The sequence below is a fragment of the Eublepharis macularius genome, chromosome 8 (assembly GCF_028583425.1).
Source record: "Eublepharis macularius isolate TG4126 chromosome 8, MPM_Emac_v1.0, whole genome shotgun sequence".
In the NCBI taxonomy this organism is placed as follows: Eukaryota; Metazoa; Chordata; class Lepidosauria; order Squamata; family Eublepharidae; genus Eublepharis; species Eublepharis macularius.
This window is the reverse complement of record NC_072797.1, coordinates 10,577,873-10,600,911: the sequence shown is the minus strand read 5'-3', so window position 1 is coordinate 10,600,911 and position 23,039 is coordinate 10,577,873. Positions and strand designations below refer to the sequence as shown.

Sequence of the window (23,039 nt, the reverse complement as noted above, 5' to 3'; positions counted from 1 at the left end):
GTATGCCGGTTTAGAATTTGGGGCGAGTCAGAAGTTACGGTTGCACCTTACTTTTTGTTCTGGGGGGGGGGAGGCATAAACCCAAGAAATATATTCTAATCTGCACGTCAGCAATAGGTCGTGCTCTGGAAGATGTTCCCATGGAGAACCAAAGAGTATGTGCTCACCAGAATACAGATTTTGAAAGGATCATGGCTCCTGATGTCGATTGAGAGGCCATGGCTAAGTGACGGAATATTGGTTTCCTCTGCCAAAAGTCCCAAGTTCGATCCCCAGCATTTAACTTTAAAAGGGTCAGGTGGCAGGTGATGTGAAAGACCTCCACCTGAGACTTTAAAGAGCTGCTGCCAGCCACAGTAGACAATACTGACCTTGAGGAACCAAAGGTCTGATTCGGTACATGGCAGCTTTGGTGGGTCCATGGCCGATTCCAGACGGCCCTCTGCAATCCAAAACGTTGCACATTGTCGCGCGTCATCGCGCGGAAAACGCGAAATATCACGTTTTCTTGCGCGAGTTTTGCGTGACCTCACGCAAAACTCGCGCGAGAAAACGCAATATTTTGCGTTTTCCGCGCAATGACGCGCGACAACGCGCAACATTTTGGATTGCAGAGGGCCGTCTGGAATCGGCCCAAGTGTTCTACCCAAACTGATTAAATTTTAGAGTGGGAAAGGTTGTAGCTCACAGCATCTCTAAGTCTATGGTTACTGTAATGGTCCAAAACGCAAGCAGTGAAAAAGTTTTTAGAGCAAACTGTCGAAGGTCAATCATTACAACGTTTATTTTTGTGTGTTTCTCTGATGCTTTTGTTGCAATTGGTTTCTGCGGCACCCTTCTCCGTACCAACTGCAAGAAACATGGTGTCAATGTAATATAGAGGGATTATATAACATATTAACGTTCCACTGGTACATTAATATATTAATTCTAAGAAAACAACTACCCTGATCCAGCAAGGGAGTTCATCGTGTGGAAGAGGCCTCTCAATATGTTGTTGACGTGGATTTGAGTCAAGACAAGATACTTACCACTCGTTTACCTAATGATTTAACTACAGTTGGTTCCGATGAGTATATTTTGAGAATTTAAACATTTCCTCAACTAAATCTAAGAGGGAGAGAGACAGAGAGGAAAGGGGTGGGTTTTTTTTTTGTATTCTTGCATAATACCTTGAGCCATTAAAATTAAATTCTTGACAATGTGCATGTAATACATTCTTTTATAATTTTATTCTGTCGGCAGCTTTTATAGGTAGGTTACATGACATGCGAAAGACACATTTCAGTTGCCGTCTTACAGCATCAGTTTGCTTCATGTGATTTAGTTTGCTAATCTTTCCCTTCAAGCACAAATCAATACAGTGTGTGTCAGCTGTTGGTCAAACAGCCAATCGTGGATTGTGGTGCTGCATCACTCATCGGATGTTTTATTTGCAAGGTTTTTTTATGGAAAAGCAGAAATCTATCTTGTGTGGCTTACCATGATTCTTGGCAGGGGCGGGGCAGGGGGACGAATCCAGCTTGAAGCCAATGGCTTCAGTGTATCTCAAAGCACAATATTCTTTCTCTTCCGCTGCCATATATTAAGTCAGATCAGTACTGGCCACTCAGAGTCTCTTTTCACGAGACATCTGATATGTGAAGAACACGTGTCGGGAGATGCAATGTTAGCTGGGAAGGGTAGTTTAAAATGACAGAGCCAGTGGCAGGGCAGAGGCTTCGCTATACACTGGAGCTGTGGGAGGGGGATGTGAAATGCCAGTAGGGAAACTTCAGCCTATTAGGACCTCTCCAGGTCCAAGCCTGGCTCTGGAAGGCAGCTCCAGCCCATTTCTATTCCTCACTACCGTCTGGTTGCCATCCCACACAGTTGTAGATTGGAGAGAGGTGAAATTGACAGGCAAAGATGAAATTAATAAACCCTCTGAGGAGCGATCTCCACTGGCTCTGTTTTTTTAAACTACACTTCCAGGCTAATATTGGGTCTCCAAACAACTGACAAACACGCATCGAGACGTCTCATGTAGAGATACTAATTCTGGCCAGCAGACAGATCAGGTGGAGACTCTAGGTATGAAGCTGCCCTATACTGAATCAGACCTCGAGGTCAGTATTGTCTACCCAGACTTGCAGTCACTCTTCGGGATCTCAGAGATTTTTCTCATCAGCTACTGAGCCAGACTATTAGTGAAATATTGTGGTGTCTTACTGGTTAGCCAAAGAGTCTCTGATACATGAAGAACAAGTGTTGGGAGATGCAATGGGAGCTGGGAAGGGTAGTTTGAAAAGACAGAGCTGGTGGCAGGGCAAAGGTTTTGCTACACGCTGGAGCTGTGGGAGGCGGCTTTGAAATGCCAGAAGGGAAACTTCAGCCCATTATACCCTCTCCAGGTCCAAGCCCAGTTCTGGAAGGCAGCTCCAGCCCATTGCAATTCCTCACTGCCCTCTGGTTGCGATCCCACACAGTTTTAGACTAGAGAGGTGAAATTGACAGAGCCTTCGGGGAGGTGATGAAATTAACAAACCCTCTGAGGAGTGATCACTGCTGGCTCTGTCTTTTTAAACTACCCTTCCTGGCTAACGTTGCATCTCCCTACACTTGATGAACATGCACTGAGGCCTCTCGTGTAGAGAGACTCTCAAACTGGCAGTGGATCTCCAAGGCCTCAGGTGAAGGTCTTTCACATTATTCTACTACATAATCCTTTTACCTGGAGATACTGGAGACTGAAGTTGGGACCTTTTATCATAGGGGCTAACAAAGTTCAGATTTCATTAAACTAAGAAGAAGGGCCGTTTCTCAGTGGCAGAGAAAGCACACGGTGTCATGTCAACATACTTGCTGATGTGAAAGATCTCTAGCTGAGATTCTGGAGATCGGTTAATTCTGACCATGACAGACTAACAGTGCAATCCTAAACAGAGTTACCCCAGTCTAAGCCCACTGAAATCAATGGGCTTAGATTGGAATAACTGTATAGGATCGCACTATAATTGTTTGACTCGGTATATGGCAGCTTTATGTACCTCTAATGGGGTTCAAAGGTATTGGAGTTTTGCAGCATGATTCAATGCATGCTAACTTAGAAGTAAATCACACTGTTTTTAATGGGGCTTACTATCCAGCAAGTATGCACCAGGTTGTTGCTGTAGTGTTACTTTATGTGTTTACAGCCCTCTTGGTGCATCGCTAAAGAAGAGAAAGCTAGATTTGTAGTGTCTAATCTCAGAGAGGAATATTTTGTTTTAGAAGAATGATGTTATTTCAGACATCATGCAGTGGCAAACTTATGTCTGTTTCCTTCTGTATACCTGGCCAACCCCATTTCCCTGTTCTTGTGCAATACATGTTTGAAGCACATGCATGCATGTTGTTGCATGCATTATGTTTAACTTTTGGTTGCAATCAACAGTTGCATTGAAAAGCCTTGTCATGTGGAGGTCACAGAATTATAACACTGAAAGATGCTGGACGGGTCTGCTTGCTATCAAATAGGCATTCCATCAGGGTTCAATAAACCTATTTTCCCCCTCCTGCCCTGAACTGTGAAAACAGGACGCACTTTACAAGTACATGGCTGCTAGACTGCACAACTTTGCTTGATGAGACACAGTTCATGGCAGGTTTGCCATACGTTATGGTATGCGGCTTGGCTGAGACCCAAGCTACAAGTGACTTTTTTCATGTGGAGAACACTTGATTGTTTTCTCAAGTTTTCCTGGGAACTGAAGTCCGAGTGTCCTTCCCCTCTCTATTAGAATCGCTGCCTGAAGAGCCAGAGAAAACCAGCGGCAGCAGCAGCTTTTGCAAATCGTTCCTCCAGTCACAAGCCTGCTGCTCTGGAGAAAGCTGCCGTGTTGGTGAAGCTCCCCAGGAGCAGGACACCCAGGGAGAAAGTAGCAGCTGCCCGCCCCCAAACGATCGTTGAGAGCCCTCTTGTCCAGCAGGCTTGTGACTGGAGGAACGATTTGCAAAAGGGAAGGATACTCGGAATTCAGTTCCCAGGAAAACTTGAGAAAACAATGAAGTGTTCTCCACGTGAAAAAAGTCACTCGTAGCTTGGCTATGAATGACCAGTTAGGTAAACATTTTCCTTTGAGTAAATGCATTAGGAAGCTACCATGTGCAAAATGGCAAGTGGGAGATAAAGCCGTTCCTCATGACTTAAATGCCACAAAGGTCAAGAACTACAAACCAATACGAGCTTTGCGAGGCTCATGATGGACTCTTTGACCTTCCAACCCTATGATTCTATGATGGATGGTTGGGCCTACTGGGCAATGTGGACTGGAAAGTGAAGGGAGCATTGACTTTCAAATGCTCATACCCTGGAAATCTAAATGGTCTTTAAGGTGCCACTGGACCCGACTCTTGCTCTTCTGCAGCAGACCAAGCCGAATCAAGAGTCATATCATTGTGCCTAGCCAACACGGTTTGTATTTTATCAGAGTGACATGTGACCAGATCACACAAAGTGGCTCCCATGTCATGGGTAATACTGAACTGACCCTTAGATATCTGTAACTGGTTAGAAGCCTACTGTAGCAGCAAATACCTACACAATTATCCCGTGTATCCTATATTCATTTTGACGGGAGATGAGTAACACGGCATTGCATTCAAAGTGAGCATAAGCGTGCTCAGTGGACAGAAGCTAGCCTATTCCTTTGGTAAATTTCAATACATATGTAAAAAGGGGATGTCCATGTAGTATTTCCCAGCAATGATGAGAATGGGTCACCCCTTGCGGGGTGGAAGTTGGGGCACACACTGGCGCACATGCATCAAATCAGGGACTGGTCTTAACGGCAACTTGGGAGGATTTTTCTTGGGGTGTTTTCTGAGAACAAAGAGTGAACAACATTGACCATATCCTGCTTCCCAGAGAACATGCTGTAAGGAGACTCCACGCCAGCAATAAAGCTAAGCTAATTGCCAAATTGCATTCCTCAAATGACGCAAGCAAGATGAGACCATAATATCGTGGTCTGAAAAAAAAATCTGCTTTCTACCCTTCTCTCTTTTTAAATTTTGTAACGTCCAGCCTGATGAAGAGTTCTGGAGAGCTCGAAAGCTTGCTCGATGTTTTGGGTCAATTTGGTCGGTCGTAATAAAAGGTATTACATGGATTTGGTTTTTAGTTTGGGATTCTGCATGGCCCAATGTGCTGTACAATTTATTTAACTTGGAAATCAGTCACAGGAAAGAAATACGTGAGAATGAAGGTGTAGGGTTAGGTTTGTTTTTTGTAATGCTCTGCAGATTGTATCAATAATGGGAATTTTTATCAGAGCAGATTTTCAAATGACTAAATCACGCCCTCCTTATGCATCAATGCAAGGAAACTTGGAATAAATTAATCGAGCAAAGGAAAGAAATCTGTTTAGTACCTGTTTTAAATTACAACAAGTGATTTGAGATTCACTTTGAAAGAAAGTATTATTACTGCAATGTAGTAATACATTCTTTTAAAATCTTTGCATTTCTGTTAAATCGTTTAAGCTTCAGTCAAAATAATACTACTACCTATTATTCTTGTTTTGGCTAAGGAAATGCTTCAGATACAGATATATATATCCAAGCTTAAAAAAATACTGGTGGCTAAAAGTACACTTTGAATTTGAACTGGACAATTGAAACTGACGATTTAAAAAAGACAATTTGTCACACACAGTTTGTGTCCATGCAGACTGATTTCCTTCTTTTTTATAATTACATTATATACAAAAGAAAAAAATTACTTTTTCAGTTTATTAAGGCAACCACATCTTGGAAAAAAATTGTCCAAAGTGGCATGAATACAACCGCAGTGGTGATACCCTTTGAACGTCTTGATTATTATTATTATTATTTTAGATAAGAACACTTATTCTGTTATCTTAATTTAAATACTTGCCAAGATATGACATCATTTTGCTTTATTCTGTTTTCATTTTCTGTGTGGATTATTCTTTTAACTGTGTTTGCTGTTGTCTTTATTTAAATAAAGAAGTCAAGGCATTGCTACACTGCTTGGATCCAATCCTGCAAATATTTTTGCACCCGAGTTTCCTACTGACTTGGCCTTTTTGGAATTTTTTTTTTGCAGGCATTGGTAAACCCTTGCTAATATCACCAATGGGAATGCCAAGTCACTGTGTTGGAAGGCTTTATATGTCAGTGAAAGATTGGCTTTTGCTTTTGATGTGAAATATTAAGCTATTTCTGTGGCTTTCTAGGAGAGTGCTGTTTCCTTAGTAAAGCAGAGTTTTGGTAGTGTTGCCTACTGCACTCACCATTTGCTTATTTGCATCAAATTTATTGAGGCAAAGGAGGAAAATGGTAAGATTCCAAACTAGTTCAGACCTTTTGGGATCCAGTTGCCCTTAACCTGGCAAATGTTTCTAAAACGCCCCTATAAAATAAAAGTCAAACATTGTCAAAGCAGATTAAAACCAGGAGCACAGCTGAGGGATTTATACACTCTCTCTTTTCGTTGTTGAAAAGCAAACGTTCAATTGTAATTTCCATTCTGAGGACTGCCAACGTTTTTACTGGCGGAGGTTCTTGTGTCTTTAAAATCAATGCGGTAGGGAGAACTTTCAATGAACGTGACTTTTCCTAGCATGGTACTGCATCATTCGGATAAGCTGTCCCTGTCCCTTTATCCTTTGCAATCTCATCTGTTAAAGAGACAAGGCCCTCTGTTTAGAATGACGTTGACAATTCTCATAAGGCTATTGTCAGTCCCCGCTGTGTAAGAATCTCTAGTGACTTTGAGTGAACCCCCTTCTCCTTGAAGACACAAGTACCACAACACCAATTTGGATCAGAAACTCTGCAAAGTCGATAGATAGTTTTTCGGGGGGGAAAAAAACCCTCTCTCCGCACCCTCTCCCATTACCAACTTAAGAGCTAATGCCAAAGATTTGTCATTATTGTAATTATTACTGGTCATTCCTATCTTAACTCTTAATGGCTGCTGTGCTACTGAAATGCAGAGCAAGTCTGATGCTGTGGAAGGTGACGAGCAGACCTGCCGAATTCTGCGCTCGGGCCGTGGTCCCAGGGCACTAACCATCTGGCGCTGTCCAATGATTGGCCACATCTGCAACTAAGGAAGGCTTTCGCTTTCGCTTCCTCTAGTTTTCCGGTGCCGCTTCACCTTCACTTCATCCTCCTCCTCCTCGGCATGCTGTGATTTGTTTTTCCTTTTTCCAACTCTAGCTGTCCGTGGAGGTGGTGGAGGAGGAGGGGGAGGCTGCGTTGTCTCTCGGGCCATATGTATTACGGCCTCAATGGTGGCCGTGATTGTATCTTGACTGGCTGCTTGTTCCAATATTAAAGGGTTCAGCGTGAATCTTTGACCTCGTTTGCAAGGAAGGTCGACGCATTTCTCCAAAACGGGCATTTGGTCTCTGGAGTCTTCATCAAAAGAGAGAGGCTGCTTGCGGGGACGCCCTCTCCTCTTTTTGACAAAGTTATTGCCTGTCTTTGATTGTCTCTGCAGCCGCTTGGCTTTCAGGATTTTGTTCACGTGATCCAAGTTCTTCTTGGTGGAGAGAATCTTGGTGTAGTTGCACATCTTGCGCACCTCGCACTGGATTGCTTCGATTTCGCGGCGCTTGAAACGTTTCTTTAACGGCGAGATGGCTGCAGGGCGAGAGAAAAAATGATTACTGCATTTTGAAATCAAATGAATAGGGAGGTCTTCAAAATAGCTGCTGAAATATTATTAATGCAGGGTGATATAAAGATTCCCTGAGACTGAAGAGTATGAATAATGGTGGAAAGATAGAAAACTGCACATAATACAGAGTAACAGAAATATTTCAGAATTATTTATTACAAATACAGTCACAGTAGAACAGCCATTAGTATACTGTGTCTGTTAGTATGCCATTAATATTGCCTTAGTAGACTGAATTAACGAATGGAAATTAGCAACATACCAACAAGATATGTTTTTGCTTTCTAATAAAGTTGGGCACAATCCACTTATAAGGCATGAATTCTTGCAACACGAACCGTCTCGTCTCTTTCTTGTAGAGATACAGTTTGAAACTATACAATCTCTACAACGAATTAATACCCTGAACTTTCAAATACTAACTGAAACGGCTTACAAAAGTTCAAGTACCAACATACATAAAATATAAAACCAACCACATCTTTACAAAGCTATCTTAATAGCAGAAGGTGGCCAGGAACCAATGGTCCATAGGTGGTGTTTTGCACCCCCTTCCAGCAAAGTCCCAACATGGGCCGTTTTCACATGGCTTACCTGTGCTCATAACGTCCTGGTAGATCGCACAAAAAATGCGGAAGATCACGTTTCCTTGCGCGAGATTTGTACGACGTCGTGTGACATCGCGCAATTCTCGCGCGAGGAAACACGATCTTCTGCATTTTTTGCGCGATCTACCGGGACGTTACGAGCACAGGTAAGCTGTGAGGAAATGGTCATGGTTGTAAGCATTTTCCACTGGGGCACGGTACATGTGGCTGAGATCCTGGCTATTACTCCAACTCTACATAAATAATAAGAGGAGACAGCCAGTTTGGTGTAATGGTTAAGAGTGGCAGGACTCTAATATGGAGAACCAGGTTTGATTCTCCACTCCTCCACTTGAAGCCAGCTGGGTGACCTTGGGTCAGTCACAGCTTCTTGGAGCTCTCTCGGCTTTGAGAGTGATTGTCACAAGGATAATAATAACATACTTTGTAAACCACTCTAAGTGGGCGTTAAGTTGGCCTGAAGGACAGTGTATTAATCAAATGTTGTTTTCATTTATTATTATTGAGCCTAATGCAAAATGCAAGGCAGACACTCTAGCTGTAACAATCAATGACGAGAACACAGGAAAGTCTCCCATCCCTAAACCTAGCTAAAGTTAGTTGTGAGCAAAGTTGCAATCCTATGTCAGTCCTCTCCAGGAGCTGCCAGAATCTATGGTTTTACCATAGAGTTTTGGCCAATTCCTAGAAAGGTATGGTATAGCTTCTGATTCTACTTGAAAGGGACCTTATGCTGTCTGGGACATCTAAAGCTGGGGGATCTCCACAGAACCTGCTCAAGGTGGCTTACAAATTATAAATTAATAAAAACAAAATACAATAAAAGTTGTTAACAATTAAAAACCCAGCATAAAAACCCAGCCTAGGTATAAAACAGCACAACCCATTAAGTCACATAAAAGTCGGACCTTTTCATTGTGGAAAATGGCAGTCAAAAAGTACAAAAGTGACTAACAGCAGAGATACACACCCCCTGCCATGTCTGCTAAACTGCAGAAAGACTGTATCACTCAGCAAGTAGGACAAGTTCTCTGCACACACATCTTGTAAGCCCCTGTGGCAGTGATGGCAAAGGGTGGGAGAGCTGGGAGTGGGAACAGGGTGGTGGGTGCAACATCACCAAGACACCCCTGGGTTTTAGGCTAGCTCTAGGAATTAATGGAAATTCTATGGTAAAACCGTAGAGTTTTACCATAGAATTTCTGGTGATTCCTAGAACTACCCTTTTTGTCACTTCTGGATATATCCATCTTGTGAAATGAGGAGAACAACAACTAAAGTTTAGGCTTCGATTCCAGTAAAGGATAAAAACATTTCCCTCTAAGTCGACCTCATTTCATGGCAGTTTGCAACATTAATTTGCACCTTCCTGTTCAAGCTGTCCTTGAAGTGTTGAGGGCAGCCAAGATTTCTAGAAGGGTTCATTTATCGACCACTGGCTAGATTAATGGGTAGCAATCTAATTCATACTAGAAAGAATAAAAGTTGCCTTGGAGTCTTTTTAAGAGATAATGTGAGTACCTGATGGAAAAAACACCACACACGCAAACTCACAGTTCTTGAAAGTTTCATATTAAAAGACTAGCATCAAAACTCATTACTGTTGTCTTTAATTTTCCTTTTTGTTTTCAACGTAATTGGCTTATGTGCTGCCACGATCCTTGGCCTCTGAAAAGGACTTGTTTAAACAAACCCAGATTACAATACAAGAAGCAGGAGTGAGTCATCAACAAAACACAGACATATTCTCTCATGTAAGTAAAGATCTTCATGTCCAGCCTTCCGAAGTCTGGCTTTCATTAATTATAAACAAACAAAAAATCCCTTACATAAGACACACTCCATCCTTAGGAGAGACATTGGGAATTCTTGCACTTGTACCTGTGGAAGCCGAGTTGCTGTAGCAGATAGAGTGTTGGGCCAAAGTCTAGGAGACATGAGTTCAAATCCACCACTGGGCCATAAGGCTCACTGGGTGACCTTGAATCAATCACTTTCTCTCAACCTACCCTACCTTACAGGGCTGTGCTGAGATAAAAAGTTGGAGGGGAAAAGTATATATGCCACCTGCACATGAACACATGAATTTGTCTTGTACAGAGTTGGACCACTGGTCTAGCATGGACATCCTTCTCTAGTCTGGCAGTGGCTTTCCAGGATTTCATGTGGAGCAAAATAGATGCTCAGCCACTGATCCAGGGTGTTTGGCTGCTGTTGCCTCCCAGAACGTAGTATCCAGAGGTACAATATATATATATATAAAATTTGTAACATGTAAAATTTGTATGCTGTTACACCGCCTTGAGCCTGTTTGACGAAGTGGGCAGTCTAGAAATGCAATAAATAAATAAATAAATAAATAAATAAATAAATAAATAAATAAATAAATAAATAAATAAATAAATAAATAAATAAATAAATAAATCAAGCAAGCAAGCAAGCAAGCAAGCAAGCAAGCAAGCAAGCAAGCAAGCAAGCAAGCAAGCATGCAAGCAAGCTGTTTTATTGTTAGCATATCTCCAGGAAATCAAAAGTTCTTCATAGGTTCATTCACCCACCAACACATTCTTCATCCCACCTGAAGAACTTCATCAAAAAATGACCATTGGCTCAACAAGAGTTCTAGAAAAAGCATCTGTTTCCAGACAGACATCAATTTCGGAAAGACAATTTCTCTCATAGCCTCACTGCTTTTGTTCTCCACCACCGTCTATCCACCAATCCCATTCCTTCTCCTGCCATGGCAACCGCCCCATAACTGTGCACATCATTGGTATGCACAGGACCATAACGTATTTCGCTTGGATGGAAGGAGCCCCACAGGGTTTGCCTGGTTGCCTCTTTCTCCAAAATGCCAAGAAACCCAGGATAGCACCAAAGTAGGTCCAGAAAAGGATTCAGACAATGGTCCCAATGTCTAGTTGACTGGGGGCAACTGCAGTTCAAAGCAACAGAGTGCAAAGATTCAGCTTTCGCATAATGAACTGCCTTATATTGAGTCAGACGGCTGGTTCATTTAGCACATTACTGTCTACTCTGGCTGGCAGTTATGCTCTGAGGTGACAGAGAAGGTTCTTCTCCATTACTGCTGCTTGAGACTTTGATTGGAGATGCTCAGAGCCAGCATCACCATACCTGAGGTGGGGCAGCTGCCAGGGTCCAAGGAGGGCCCTGTGGTGGAATGCACTCGAAAGAAGGTTTCCTAAGTGCAGAAATCAGAGACCTGGAAGGGAAGAAGTTATCAACTGCCTGGAATGACAGCTTGATTGACAGGCTGCTCCCTCCTCTTGGATTGGCCAGTGAGAACCAGCCTTCAGGTTGACAGTTGCTGACAGGATTTTCTTTTGAGAAAAAGTTTGTGAGTGAGTCTGACAGGGAAGGTTCCCCGCTGGAGGGAGGGAAAAGAAATCTTTTGCTCCATCTGTAACATTACTTTCCAGAAGAAGAATTCTAGTTAAGAATTCTTAGTAGAAGTTCCCGCATAAGCTGAAGCCCACTTGACACAGACACCATAAAACTGGTATGTGTGTGTGTTTTTGGCAAAGAGTGATTGTGTAATAAGTGGAAATTCCCTTTCAAGCCAAGAACTATTGAATTTCTAGATGTATGGAACTCCTTAGGAATTGTTGTATTTTGGGTTTTGTATGGTTATGTTTTAAGTTAATATGTAATAAATTTATTATTAAAAAAAGTCCAATAAACGCCAACTACTCAGGCATAACAAAAAAAGCCAAGTGAAGAAGGGTTATATTTTCTTAGGAGAAGAAGATTAATTCCTGCCCAGTTTCTAAAGGGGGGTTGGCTCTGAGGAGGACCCTGGGTCTGTTGTGAAGACAGTTTTGAACTCATGTCAGGAGTTGTTAAAGGGAACTCTGTTAAGGAACCTTGTTGCTGTAATCAAAGTATTAAATCAAACACCTCATACAATCAAGTATTAAGAACACAGAAACTAAGCTGCGAGAAAACTATTTTGCCTATTACTTAAAGAGTATTCTGTTCTATCAACAATTTTACCTCAGCTCGTTCATTCTCTGACTGCCCTTATTCCATTCCTGCCTGTTCAATAAAGTAGTTGTTTCTTTTGAACGTTATACAATCTCTGGTGCTGCTGTAGCACAGTGGTTAAATGGTTCGGCTGTGAATCATCTCTCTATTGCTTTGAATCCCACTCCTGCCATGAGCTCAGTAGGTGGCCTTGGGTAAGCCACTCCTCTCAGCCCCAGCTGTATTGTGGGGATAATAATAACACTATTATTATTATTATTATTATTATTATTATTATTATTATTATTATTATTCCAATGCTGAGGGAGAGGGCTCCTGCTTCCCCCCCATCAAGTTTCTGAGCTGGGCTAAAAAGCCAAAATTATAACTGCTTATGAAAGTGGGACACAAAAGAACCTTAAAACCGCAGAGATGCGCAAACTTGAATTCTGTTGTGAAAATCTGCTTCATAGTTGGGGAGTGAAGGGGTGGGGTCTGTCATAAGCTTATTGCTGCCTACCCCTCCGCCACTCACTTGCTAGCACTCTACCACCCATGCTCCCAGCGGTACACACTTCTCAGTGCCACCAGGGAAAAGGTAGAAAAGAACTGGAGTCCAGTAGCACCTATAAGACTAAGCTCATACCCTAGTACAAATTTTGTTAGTCTTACAGGTGAAGAAGCGAGCTGTGGCTCACGAAAGCTCATACCTACCACAAACTTTGTTAGTCTTATAGGTGCTGCTGGACTCTTGCTCTTTTCTACTGCAACAGACAGACTAACACGGCTGCCCATCTTGATCTATCACCAGGGAAAGGGGTGAGGGTGAAAAGGGTGGCTGTAAGCATGGGTGCTGGATGGTGTCATAAGCAGACGGAGAAGGACACATAGGCAGGTAGGAGGCATGAGGATGAGTAGGAGGGAATGAGGGTGTGAGCAAGGCCCAGAGAGGGGTCCCTGCGAACTCTTTACCCAAACCCTGGAGCCATTCCTGACCAAGATATATCTTCTTCTGCGTGACACCATGTAGTTTAACCAAAGACACCATCTCCCTTTATTCTAAGGAAGTGATTCACACAGCCCAATCAATCTGGCAAGTTATGGGCTGAAGGCAACCAGCCAAGTCCTGAAGTGCTTGTGTGAATGCCACAACTCATGCCACACATGTTGCAGGGAACAGCTACGGGGGAGGAGGGGGTGGGTGGGAGTGAAAGGGATCTGAGTGAAAGCCTGCAGATGGTTCGGCTGGCTCAATAGCTGGCCTCGAGCTGTCCATTTGGTTTGAATCACAACCCGCCCCCCCCAAAGCATTTTCAATTAATTACAGGATATCCACAACACTAGCCTCATTAACGGAGGCTCCTTCAGTTTTCAATAAAGTACCTCCACATCTGGGTGACAGACAGCAGTTTTAATTAGACGTAAGCAGCGCTGCGAGGTACGCCCTTCTTCTGAATTGGAAAAACAAAACGAAACACGGGAGCGCCCTTCTCAGTTTTACAGATGATTAAATTGTCCTTAGATTAGCTCTTCAACTTGTTCTTTTGAGTGCTTCTGTTCCCACTAGAAGCCTCATTGCCTTGTCAAGACTTCTACATTGCTTTTCCGGATACCAGCTTCTGGGGTGAGCCAAGTCAGTAGCCAGCTTTGGACTCTGTACCCGACTTGTGGGATTTTGGCAGGGCATCTGGTTGGCCACTGTATGAAAGAAGCTAGACTAGATGGGCCTTCAGTTTGATCCAGCTTTCCTTACGTTCCTGCCTCAAACCTGGCGGTGGAAGGTGCCCTCAAGTCATAGCCGACTTATGGTGACCCCGTAGAGTTTTCAAGGCAGCAGACAAACCAAGGTGAGTTGGCATTGCCTGCCTCTGCGCAGTGACCCTGGACTTTCTTGGTGGTCTCCCATCCAAGTGCTAAACAGAGCTGACCCTGCTTAGCTTCTCAGCTTGACCTAACGGAAATTGCATGTTATCCTCCATTTTATCCTCACAACCACCCTGCGAGGCATATTAAGTTGAGAGAGAATGACTGGCTATAGATCACCTGGGAAGCTTTAGGGCAGAAGTGGAGATTTGCATTCAGGTTTCCTTGGTCATACTTGGGATGCACTGGGTGAATCTTCTCCACCCTTCACATTCTAGACAAACTTTAATCTCATGTTAATAAGTCAATCGGGACTTTGCTCTAACAGGCCACCCAGGGACTCTGTCCTTCCCTCTCCTTTGTCGGGTTATTGGATGACAGTGATACTTCTGGGTTTCCTGCACATCCTCCACCTGTTGCGTAGTCTGTACTACACCCTTAGTCTTTTCATTAAGCTTCTCTAACTGCCCATCTACTGGTGGAGGAGGATGGGCCACCATTGCTGCACAAGGTCTTCACCCTTCTCTGATGAGCACACAATGGTAGATACTTCAGCTACGGTTGCTTAATTTTTTTTTCCGGGCACATTTCCGTTTGCTTTGCAACCCAAAGGAGCTAATCGTCACTCAAGTTACCTGCTTCCGAGGATGCTGCTGTTGATGGTAGGTGAGATAATACTGGAGTCGAGGTCATTGAAACGCCGTCGAGAGCTGGTGGTTTTCGGCGGGTCATCATCACAGCAGAAGCCGAACCTTCGTTTTTATGATGAAGAGAAATCTGGTCCACTTTTAGGTGGGAACTGGCAATTCCTGGAGAAGGAAAAGATAAACAAGGGTAATTATTAACGGGGAGGGAAACAAAAAACTCATCTGTGTGAAATGCCCTGCTGAGAATCAAAAGGAAGCCGACCTTCCCAGCATTCCCTGCTTGTAAATGTGCTTCTAAGGATTATGAATTTCTTTTTATTGGGTTTCGTTCATTTTGCCTTAGGACATCACATAAACATTGACTCCAAGCCAGCACATTATTGCCTCACGAGTCTATTTTTAAGACAATATATGAGGAAAGATTCTAATCACATCTCTATTTGGAGTTGTTTTCTCATGTCCCTCTCTCCACCCTTGTATCTATCCTACAATTACAAAGACGAGAACCGACAAGAATATCATTATAGTCTAGCCGTTAACCCTCCAGCAGAGACCTCAATGTACAGATAGCACAACACAGAAAGTCCTACTACACCAGCAATGCAACTGATAACTACTCCACTAGGTACATTGGCTGGTTCTGTATATGATCCCCAAGTCATGAAGTGACTTAAGAGGAGCCCTGTTGAATCAGATCAGCGGTGCATCTAGTCTACAAATCTGTTTCACACAGTAATCAGCCAGTTGCGCTGGAAGGTCAACGAACACGGAACAGAGGCCAAGGCTGACCCTCTTGAGGTTGCCTCCTCTGCCCTCTGGCATTTAGAGATTTGCTTCCTCTGGATGTGAAGTTTCGATTTAGTTATTGTTAGAAGTCACTGATGGATATTTCCTCCACGAATGTGTCTAATCCCCTTTTAAAGTCTTCTATGCTTGTGTTCATCACTAGATACACTGGTAGGGAATCCCGCAATTTAATTACTCGTAAAGATGTGTCTATCTTAACTCTTATTGTCTATCAATTTCATTTGGTGCCCCTGAGTTCTAGTATTACGGGAGAGGGATAAAAAATTCTATTTTCTCTATACCATGATTGATTCCGCATACATTGAATAATCCACTTCCAATCCTCTTTATAGATCATTTGGAATGGATTTTTTCATGTGCAGAACAAAAAATCCACCTCAAACAATTGATAAAGTGCTTTGAAAGTGAATTATCCAACGTGTGCGGAATCAGCCCATGTCTAATGTTATAAATCATCATCTTTTTGTAGGCTTTTTATTGTAAACCGACTCCTTTCTTTGCAACACCTCTCCCAACCTCTGACTGGGATATAAGAGCTTAGGAAACTCCATTCCTATTCGTATCTGACAAAGGAAGCATTGACTCTCGAAAGCTTATGCCGTGGAAATCTTGTTGGTCTTTAAGGTGTTACTGGACTCCAATAAAGACAATGCATTTTACTCACAAGATATGCACGGTTTTACTCACAGAACTGGTTCCTGATGAAACATGGTTTTATTGGCTATACTGGTAAAAAACTGGTTGATTGGCAACCCTAATGGGGAAAGATCTGTACAACCTCCCTTTCTGCTTTAATGCGCCATTTCAAGCATCTCTCTACATGAGTGTCCAAAGTCCGTATGCAAACCATTTCTGTATTGCTATTAATAAGCAGAGTGCAGAGACCCAGACCCAACAGAGTTGAGTCCAGCAGCTTTTGTGCCTAGGTTTCAAATAACAAAGCAGACTGCACTGTGAACCAAACAAGACAGTTTGGTTCAGTTAGAGCAGTCAGTTAGAGCGGTCCCTCAGTGGAACAGGCTTCCTTGGGAGGTGGTGGGCTTTCCTTCTTTCGAGGTTTTTAAGCAGAGGCTAGATGGCCACCTGACAGCAATGCTGATTCTGTGAACCTGGGCAGATCACGAGAGGGAGGGCAGGAAGGGCTACATCAGTGCTTCATTCTTGCAGCCCCTTCTTAAATGCCCAGGGTAATGCCGATCACCACTCTGAGGTCAGAAAGTAATTTTCCCCAGGCCAGTTTGCCTAGGGATCCTGATGGGTGTTTTGCCATCTTCTTGGCATGGAGCAGAGGTCACTGTGTGTGTGTGTGTGTGTGTGTGTGGAGGTAGTTGTGAATTTCCTGCATTGAGCAGGGGGTTGGACTAGATGACCCTGGATGTACCTTCCAACCCTATGATTCTAAAATGGCATTAAGCACAGGCAAAAACATACCCCAAATTAGAACTGTGCCAGCATTTTAAACATGGAAACAATTTCAGCATGCGTACATATGTTTGTGTGTATGTGTGTAAGAGAGAAAGAGCTCGCATATTTAGACTATAATAAAGCTAACCACCTCCTGGATTCAACATCTGTTGATAATTAAACTGAAGAGCCTGTACAAAAAGCTCCACGCAAAGTAACAGCTGTCACCTCTTGACCTCTATTGATAAAACTATTCCCCCCCAATCTCCAAAAAACAAGCCCCCAGCTCCCTGTCGCCACAGCCGAGGTCTCTGCAAAACTGCCCTTTGCCATATCGAGGGACAGTGGTCCATTTTTTTCAAAGGTAATCCCTCACGAACCACTTATCCTCTCAAAAAATCTCTACCTGCACACAGTGTTTGCATTAGGGACCCTTGATTTATGGATCCCGACTCCTTGAATGTAGAGGCCTACTTCCTGTTGCCGTGGTTACTTCGATGTTGGCTGAAGGTTAAACTACTCCCAACTCCAAATCAGTGGCAGGCCCAAGCATCTAACAACCCGGTTTTTATTGACTATCTTATGTGGCTTCAAAGGTCAAAGACCAGAGTGTGCCTTACTGCCTTCAGGGGGAGTCAATATTTTCAATATTTTTATATGGTTTCCTCTGAAGAAGTGTGGGGGGGTTGAACACACCAGGTTGCCACCTCTCTGGGTTTAGCAAGGTCACACAAATCGTTGAAGAACAGTGTTCTCCTGGGGAGCCATTACAAATTTGACAAACGACTTCAAAGGAGATATCATCCACCCTTCAGCTCCTCATTAGCTCTCCACGGGGCCGCTGGCATGGCGTTTTGCAGCTCGGCTTTTGTTTCTAATTTACTGCAGCCTGATTTGGAAAGCACCTCTTCCCTTGCAGTTGGCTCAGCCCAGATAACGGGACACTGAACCTTACAAAAAGCAGCCAGACAAAATGAAAGACAGAAAACTCAACCAATATGAAAAATACCCTCCCACAGCAGACCACAGAGTCCAGCTGAAATGCAAACATTTTTTATCTCCAGAGTTTCTGAAGGACCTTTGCACTTGGATTTTGTCAAGAGGTATAGTGAAGGAATCAGCAAAGGGTAGACTGAGGTCCACAGCCGAACTATTTGCCAGTTTTTGGCAAGCCATTTAGTGGTGGGATGCTTGCTGCTTTGTCTGGAGTTTAAACTAGAAAACTTGTGCTGAAGTGTATAGTGTAAAGGGGGAAAAGTAGTTTGAAAAAGTATGTGTCAAAATCCCTCCTATTACATTTTATTACAGTAATTCTTAACAGGGCCCTTTCACCCTCAAGAGATATGGGGGGGGGGCACATGCAGAACTTTTTAGGGGAAATGTGGGAGCTTTTGGGGTTCCTTATCCCCATCGCAATAGCTTCTGATGGCCAGAAGACCATTAAAAAGTGACACAGAGCAATAGGAATCAACATAACAGCTGAATGATCGCTCTCAGGCATAAGAGTTGGGCATTATTTTTATTTATTTATTATTTTCTACTTTTATTCCGCCCTCTCTGCAAAAGCAGACCCAGGGCGGATTACATCAAGTAAAAACACTCATAACAACTTACATTTTAAAAACAATTTAAAATCAACAAGCAGCACAACAGTATACTATAAAAATTAAAATAGACAAGACAGCAACAATCAATATGCTAGTTGGAGGCAACCAACCTGCCTCCTGGGAGCTAGATGGTGCCTCTCTCTCTACTGTAAGCATGTAAATATAAAGTTGTCTTATCTAGAATGCTGTTTTTAGACCATGTATTTTACATGGCTTGGAGGGAATTGATGATAATGATGTATATTTAGTGGGCAGTAAGGTTAAGCCCGCTTGAGTGCTGTAAGGTAGAAAGACAATCAACAAATGTTATAAACAAACAACAAACAAATAAAACAACAAACAAATATATTCCCCGGAGGACACTCCGATCAGGGAACAAACAGCTGTTGGTGGTCCCTGGCCCCAAGGAGGCCTGCCTAGCCTCAACTAGAGCCAGGGACTTTTTGGTCCTGGCTCCCACCTGGTGGAACACTCTGTTTGCTGAAATCAGGACCCAGCAGGACCTACTATCCTTCCGCCGGGCCTGCAAGACAGAGTTGTTCCACCAGGCACATGGCTGAGGCTGAGCCTCCCGTCGGCCTAAAAAAAAAAGGGGGTATATAAAATCTTAACCCTCCCTGTGAAGGCTGTCCACCATCCTGTTTTAAATGTGTATGGATTTTTATTGTATTTTAATATGTTGTTTTTATTGCAGGTTGTATTTTAATATGTTGTTATCCGCCCTGAGCCCGCTCGCGGAGAGGGCGGAATAGAAATTTGAAATAAATAAAAATAAAATAAAAGCAAAGTTATGGAATATGTCTGTCCGCCTTCACTTTCAGAGAGAGGGCAGTTGAGAGTGAAAAGTGACAAATCTGTTAAGAGAGATCTTCTTTTGGCAATGTATCATCAATGCAAACGTGTGCCTCGGTTACATGGTGGGGAAAAAGATATGAAGAAAAAGAAGAAATGAAAGGAAACTAATCTAACGCATTGAAAGCGACTAAATAAAAGTTGTCGCTGTAAAGAAACGGTCTGACATGTTTGGGAGGAGGAGGCCCTGTGGGCAGGGGGGCATTAACATGGTAAAACCAGAAACGATTCATGCTGAAAATTCTTAACCTTTTGAGAAGTTCAGACACATAGCGAGAAGCCACAGCGAAGTGCGTCTAGCTAAGGGCAAAATGTTTCCCAATTTTCCATCTCTCAATGAAAAAGGAGAATATTCATTAAGATAAGCTGATAACGGGTTCTAGCTATATCTAGCGCTGGTGTTTATGAGATCAGGATGGATAAAACAGGGACACGTGGGAAACGGTTAGAAAAACTAGCGGAAAAACCGTTAGGAAAGTCTATAAGGATTTTCATCAATGTTGTCAGAGGTTAGTTCCTGGAAGGAGCTCTGCATTTTGGTTCCTCCCAACCGCACAGATCTGTGACTTTATCCTTATCAACTTCTATGCATCTCCGGCCTCCAACGCAAGGCTCCTTTGCGCTCCCTCGCTTTTCAATTTGCATTTGCAACATAATGCCCCTCAAAACATTAACTGGGTCAGATTATTTGCATTTTGATTACTATCTTGAATAAAGATTCAGAAAAAGCATATCTGGGAAATTCCCCTTTTTTTTCAAAAAGGGAATGAAAAAGAGAATAAGGATGATGTGAAGTGAATCACTGAGAGCAACGCCTGTTTTCCCCATAGCTCAGAAGAGAGAACGTAATTACTTTCGATAAACGCAGCAAAAGGAAGTAATTATTCATTTGAAAGTAACGCCGGTTCTGCCCCAGCTAACATGCGCCACCCCTCTGAATAACTCCACTTTTAACAAGTGGCGAGCACCATACTTTTGAATCTCAGGCTTCTGTGGGTATGGCAGCAGCCTAGATAGGATAAGGAAGATAACTGTGGCATCGCAATGTTTAAGACTGATCCTATACCAGCCACAGACAGGGTTGTGGGCTTGGATGTTTGGGCATTCACATCCAGTAACATTTGCTTTATGCAATGTGGTCCGTATGGGTTACATGGACCCCACCGATGGGTTTCCTGGCAACCATTGGCTTCTTCGACAATGCAATTCTTCCCAAAGGATCATAGTCAAACTTGGCTTCCCTGCACCTCCCTGGAAGAGAGTTTTCTGAAACTCCAGGGAACATCACTTTTACATGTTCAGGGAGCACCCATTCAGAAGCAGCCGCCTCCAGTCAACTGTTTGAGGATGCTTGGCTTGCAACCTTCCAATATTACTTAATGGAGGCAGCAGCCCACGGCAGGCATTTCGGCACCCGCTCCCAGTTCTCAGCATTCCAAAAGTGCTTCCAGGCTCAACAAGACTGGGGACCCTTTTGGTGAGACGTGTGTATATGACTCCTTCCAGACTCCTTCCTGGACACATTGTAGTAAACAACGAGGCAGGTTAAGAAAACTGTACAAATCTCCTCCTGTTAGGGTTGCCAGGCCCCCCAACTCACCCAGCAGGAGATCAGGGGCCTAGCACTTACCTTGCTGTGTCTCTTTTTGCGTGTGCTCCTGGCTTGCGTGATGACATTACTTCCGGGAAATGATGTCATTGTGTGGGTCAAGGGGTAGCCTGGGAGCTCTCCTGTGCTCACCAAGGAGCCGAATCGAGGGTGATTCAGCCTGAATCGGGCCTGCTGCGGGGTGCGATTCGGCCCAAATCGGGACGTTGTTGGCACAAGAGTGCGCTGTGCGGCCCGGAAAGTGCACCCCCTGCCAATCAGGTAAGTCGGGTGGAGGGTGGGAGCAGGGGATCCCCTGCCCTGGGCAGGAGAATGGCACCCCTATCTCTGGTGCATCCGCACAACTGATTTTTTTAAAACTACAAATTGTGTAGATTGCAACATGATTACCAATACTTACATTCAGGGGAGAAAAGGGCATTATGCAATGAAGATTTCTTACTTATAATCGGTTGGTTACTGGGAATGTATCGTCCCTGTGCAGAAAGATACGCATTGGTTACCCGTTTGTTTCTGGGCATAATTCAAAGTGCTGGTTCTTACGTTTAAGGTCCTAAAAGGCTTGGTGCCAATGTACCTAAAGGACCATCTCCTTCCATACTATTCAGCCCATCCGTTAAAATCTCCCTCTCAAGCCCTGCTCTCAGTGCCCCCATCTTCAGAGGTGACACAGGCGGCGAGTAGAGACAGGGCATTTCCTGTGGTAGTACCTCTCACTTCTGGAATGCCCCCCTCCCCGAGGCTCTCCTTGCAACTATTTTGCTTTGATTTAGATCAAAACACAATTTTAATAAGAATTTTTTTTATCTTACCAGCTTTTTAATGGTCTGCTTCTGACCTCAGGCCTCTTTTCTGGGTCGTTTTTATGCTATTTGTATTTTTAATGACTTGTTGTTTTCTATTTATTTGAATGTATTTGAATTTTTATATTTATTTGAATTTATTTGAATAATTTTATATTATTTTAATTTAAGCCATCGCAAACAAGGTCTCTGAAGAGGGGGCATATGCATTTTCTAAATAAATACATGTAACAAATGATAATATCAAATTAATATAATAATCAATAATAAACTCTGAAAACACTGACAGGGGAAAAGATACAGTTTACTTTAAAACTCTTGATCTTTGTTATCTAGCCATCACAGTTTTTTTTTATCCCATGGTTATAATGTGTACGATATTTCATAGACATTCTTCTACTAGGAGCTTGTTAATTCTAGATTTCCAGTGATTTCACACAATTGGTAACTGGCATTCCAGAATTTCAAATCCCCCCTTCTGTAGCCAAGTGTTGTGTGCAGCCAAAGGTTCTTGTTACAATCCAGAGAAACCCTGGTTGACATTTAAACCTCACATTTCGTCATGGTATGATATATAAACTGTCTGAAGACAAGTGCAAAGAAGTCCAGATGTGTTGTGTTTTTAATTCTCATGATTTCTAAAGCCAAGGCTAGACGATACACTCACCATGTTCTTGGATGGTGGTATGACATCTATCACGAGTACTTTCCATGAGTGTCGATCATTCCAAATATTAATCTGCATTGTCTGGTAGAATGGATTTTTTTTTAAAGAACAACTTTCCCCATATCTCTGGGGGGACGTATCCCATAAATCACTGCAAGCTTCCTGAAGTAAGTTGCAGAAGCGGCTATGATTACAGGAGAACCACAGAAACAAATGGTTCGATAGTCCCCATTCTTTCAAACAGTTTGGAATCAGAATTCTATGCTAGTCAATCTTGAAAACTCCCTTCCTTGGTAGTATAGAGCAAACATCACAGGAAACCCATCACAGAACGGCTGCAGTCGATTCCCGAGGTGACAAACGCACGTGGTAAATTTTATTAATGAACGAATGTGTCACGCGCCATAGAAAAGAGCAAGAGTCCAATAACATCTATAAGACTAACAAAATTTGTGGTAGGGTAGGAGCTTTCGCGAGTCACAGCTCACTTCTTCAGATGTGCCATGTGTAAAGAAG

At 43.0% G+C, this 23,039-nt stretch overlaps 1 protein-coding gene across 1 annotated transcript in view; it reads right to left on the bottom strand.

Annotated features, from left to right (window-relative positions):
• Window positions 1-611: 611 nt before the first annotated feature.
• The window catches only part of SETBP1 (SET binding protein 1), a 350,139-nt gene continuing 327,711 nt past the window's right edge, over window positions 612-23,039 (bottom strand). The window contains exons 4-5 of the mRNA XM_054986466.1: window positions 14,763-14,936; window positions 612-7,635 (exon numbers count right to left, since the gene is read on the bottom strand). Coding sequence (XP_054842441.1) covers window positions 7,097-7,635; window positions 14,763-14,936 — 713 coding nt within the window. The 3' untranslated portion in view covers window positions 612-7,096. The remainder of the gene's footprint in view (window positions 7,636-14,762; window positions 14,937-23,039) is intronic.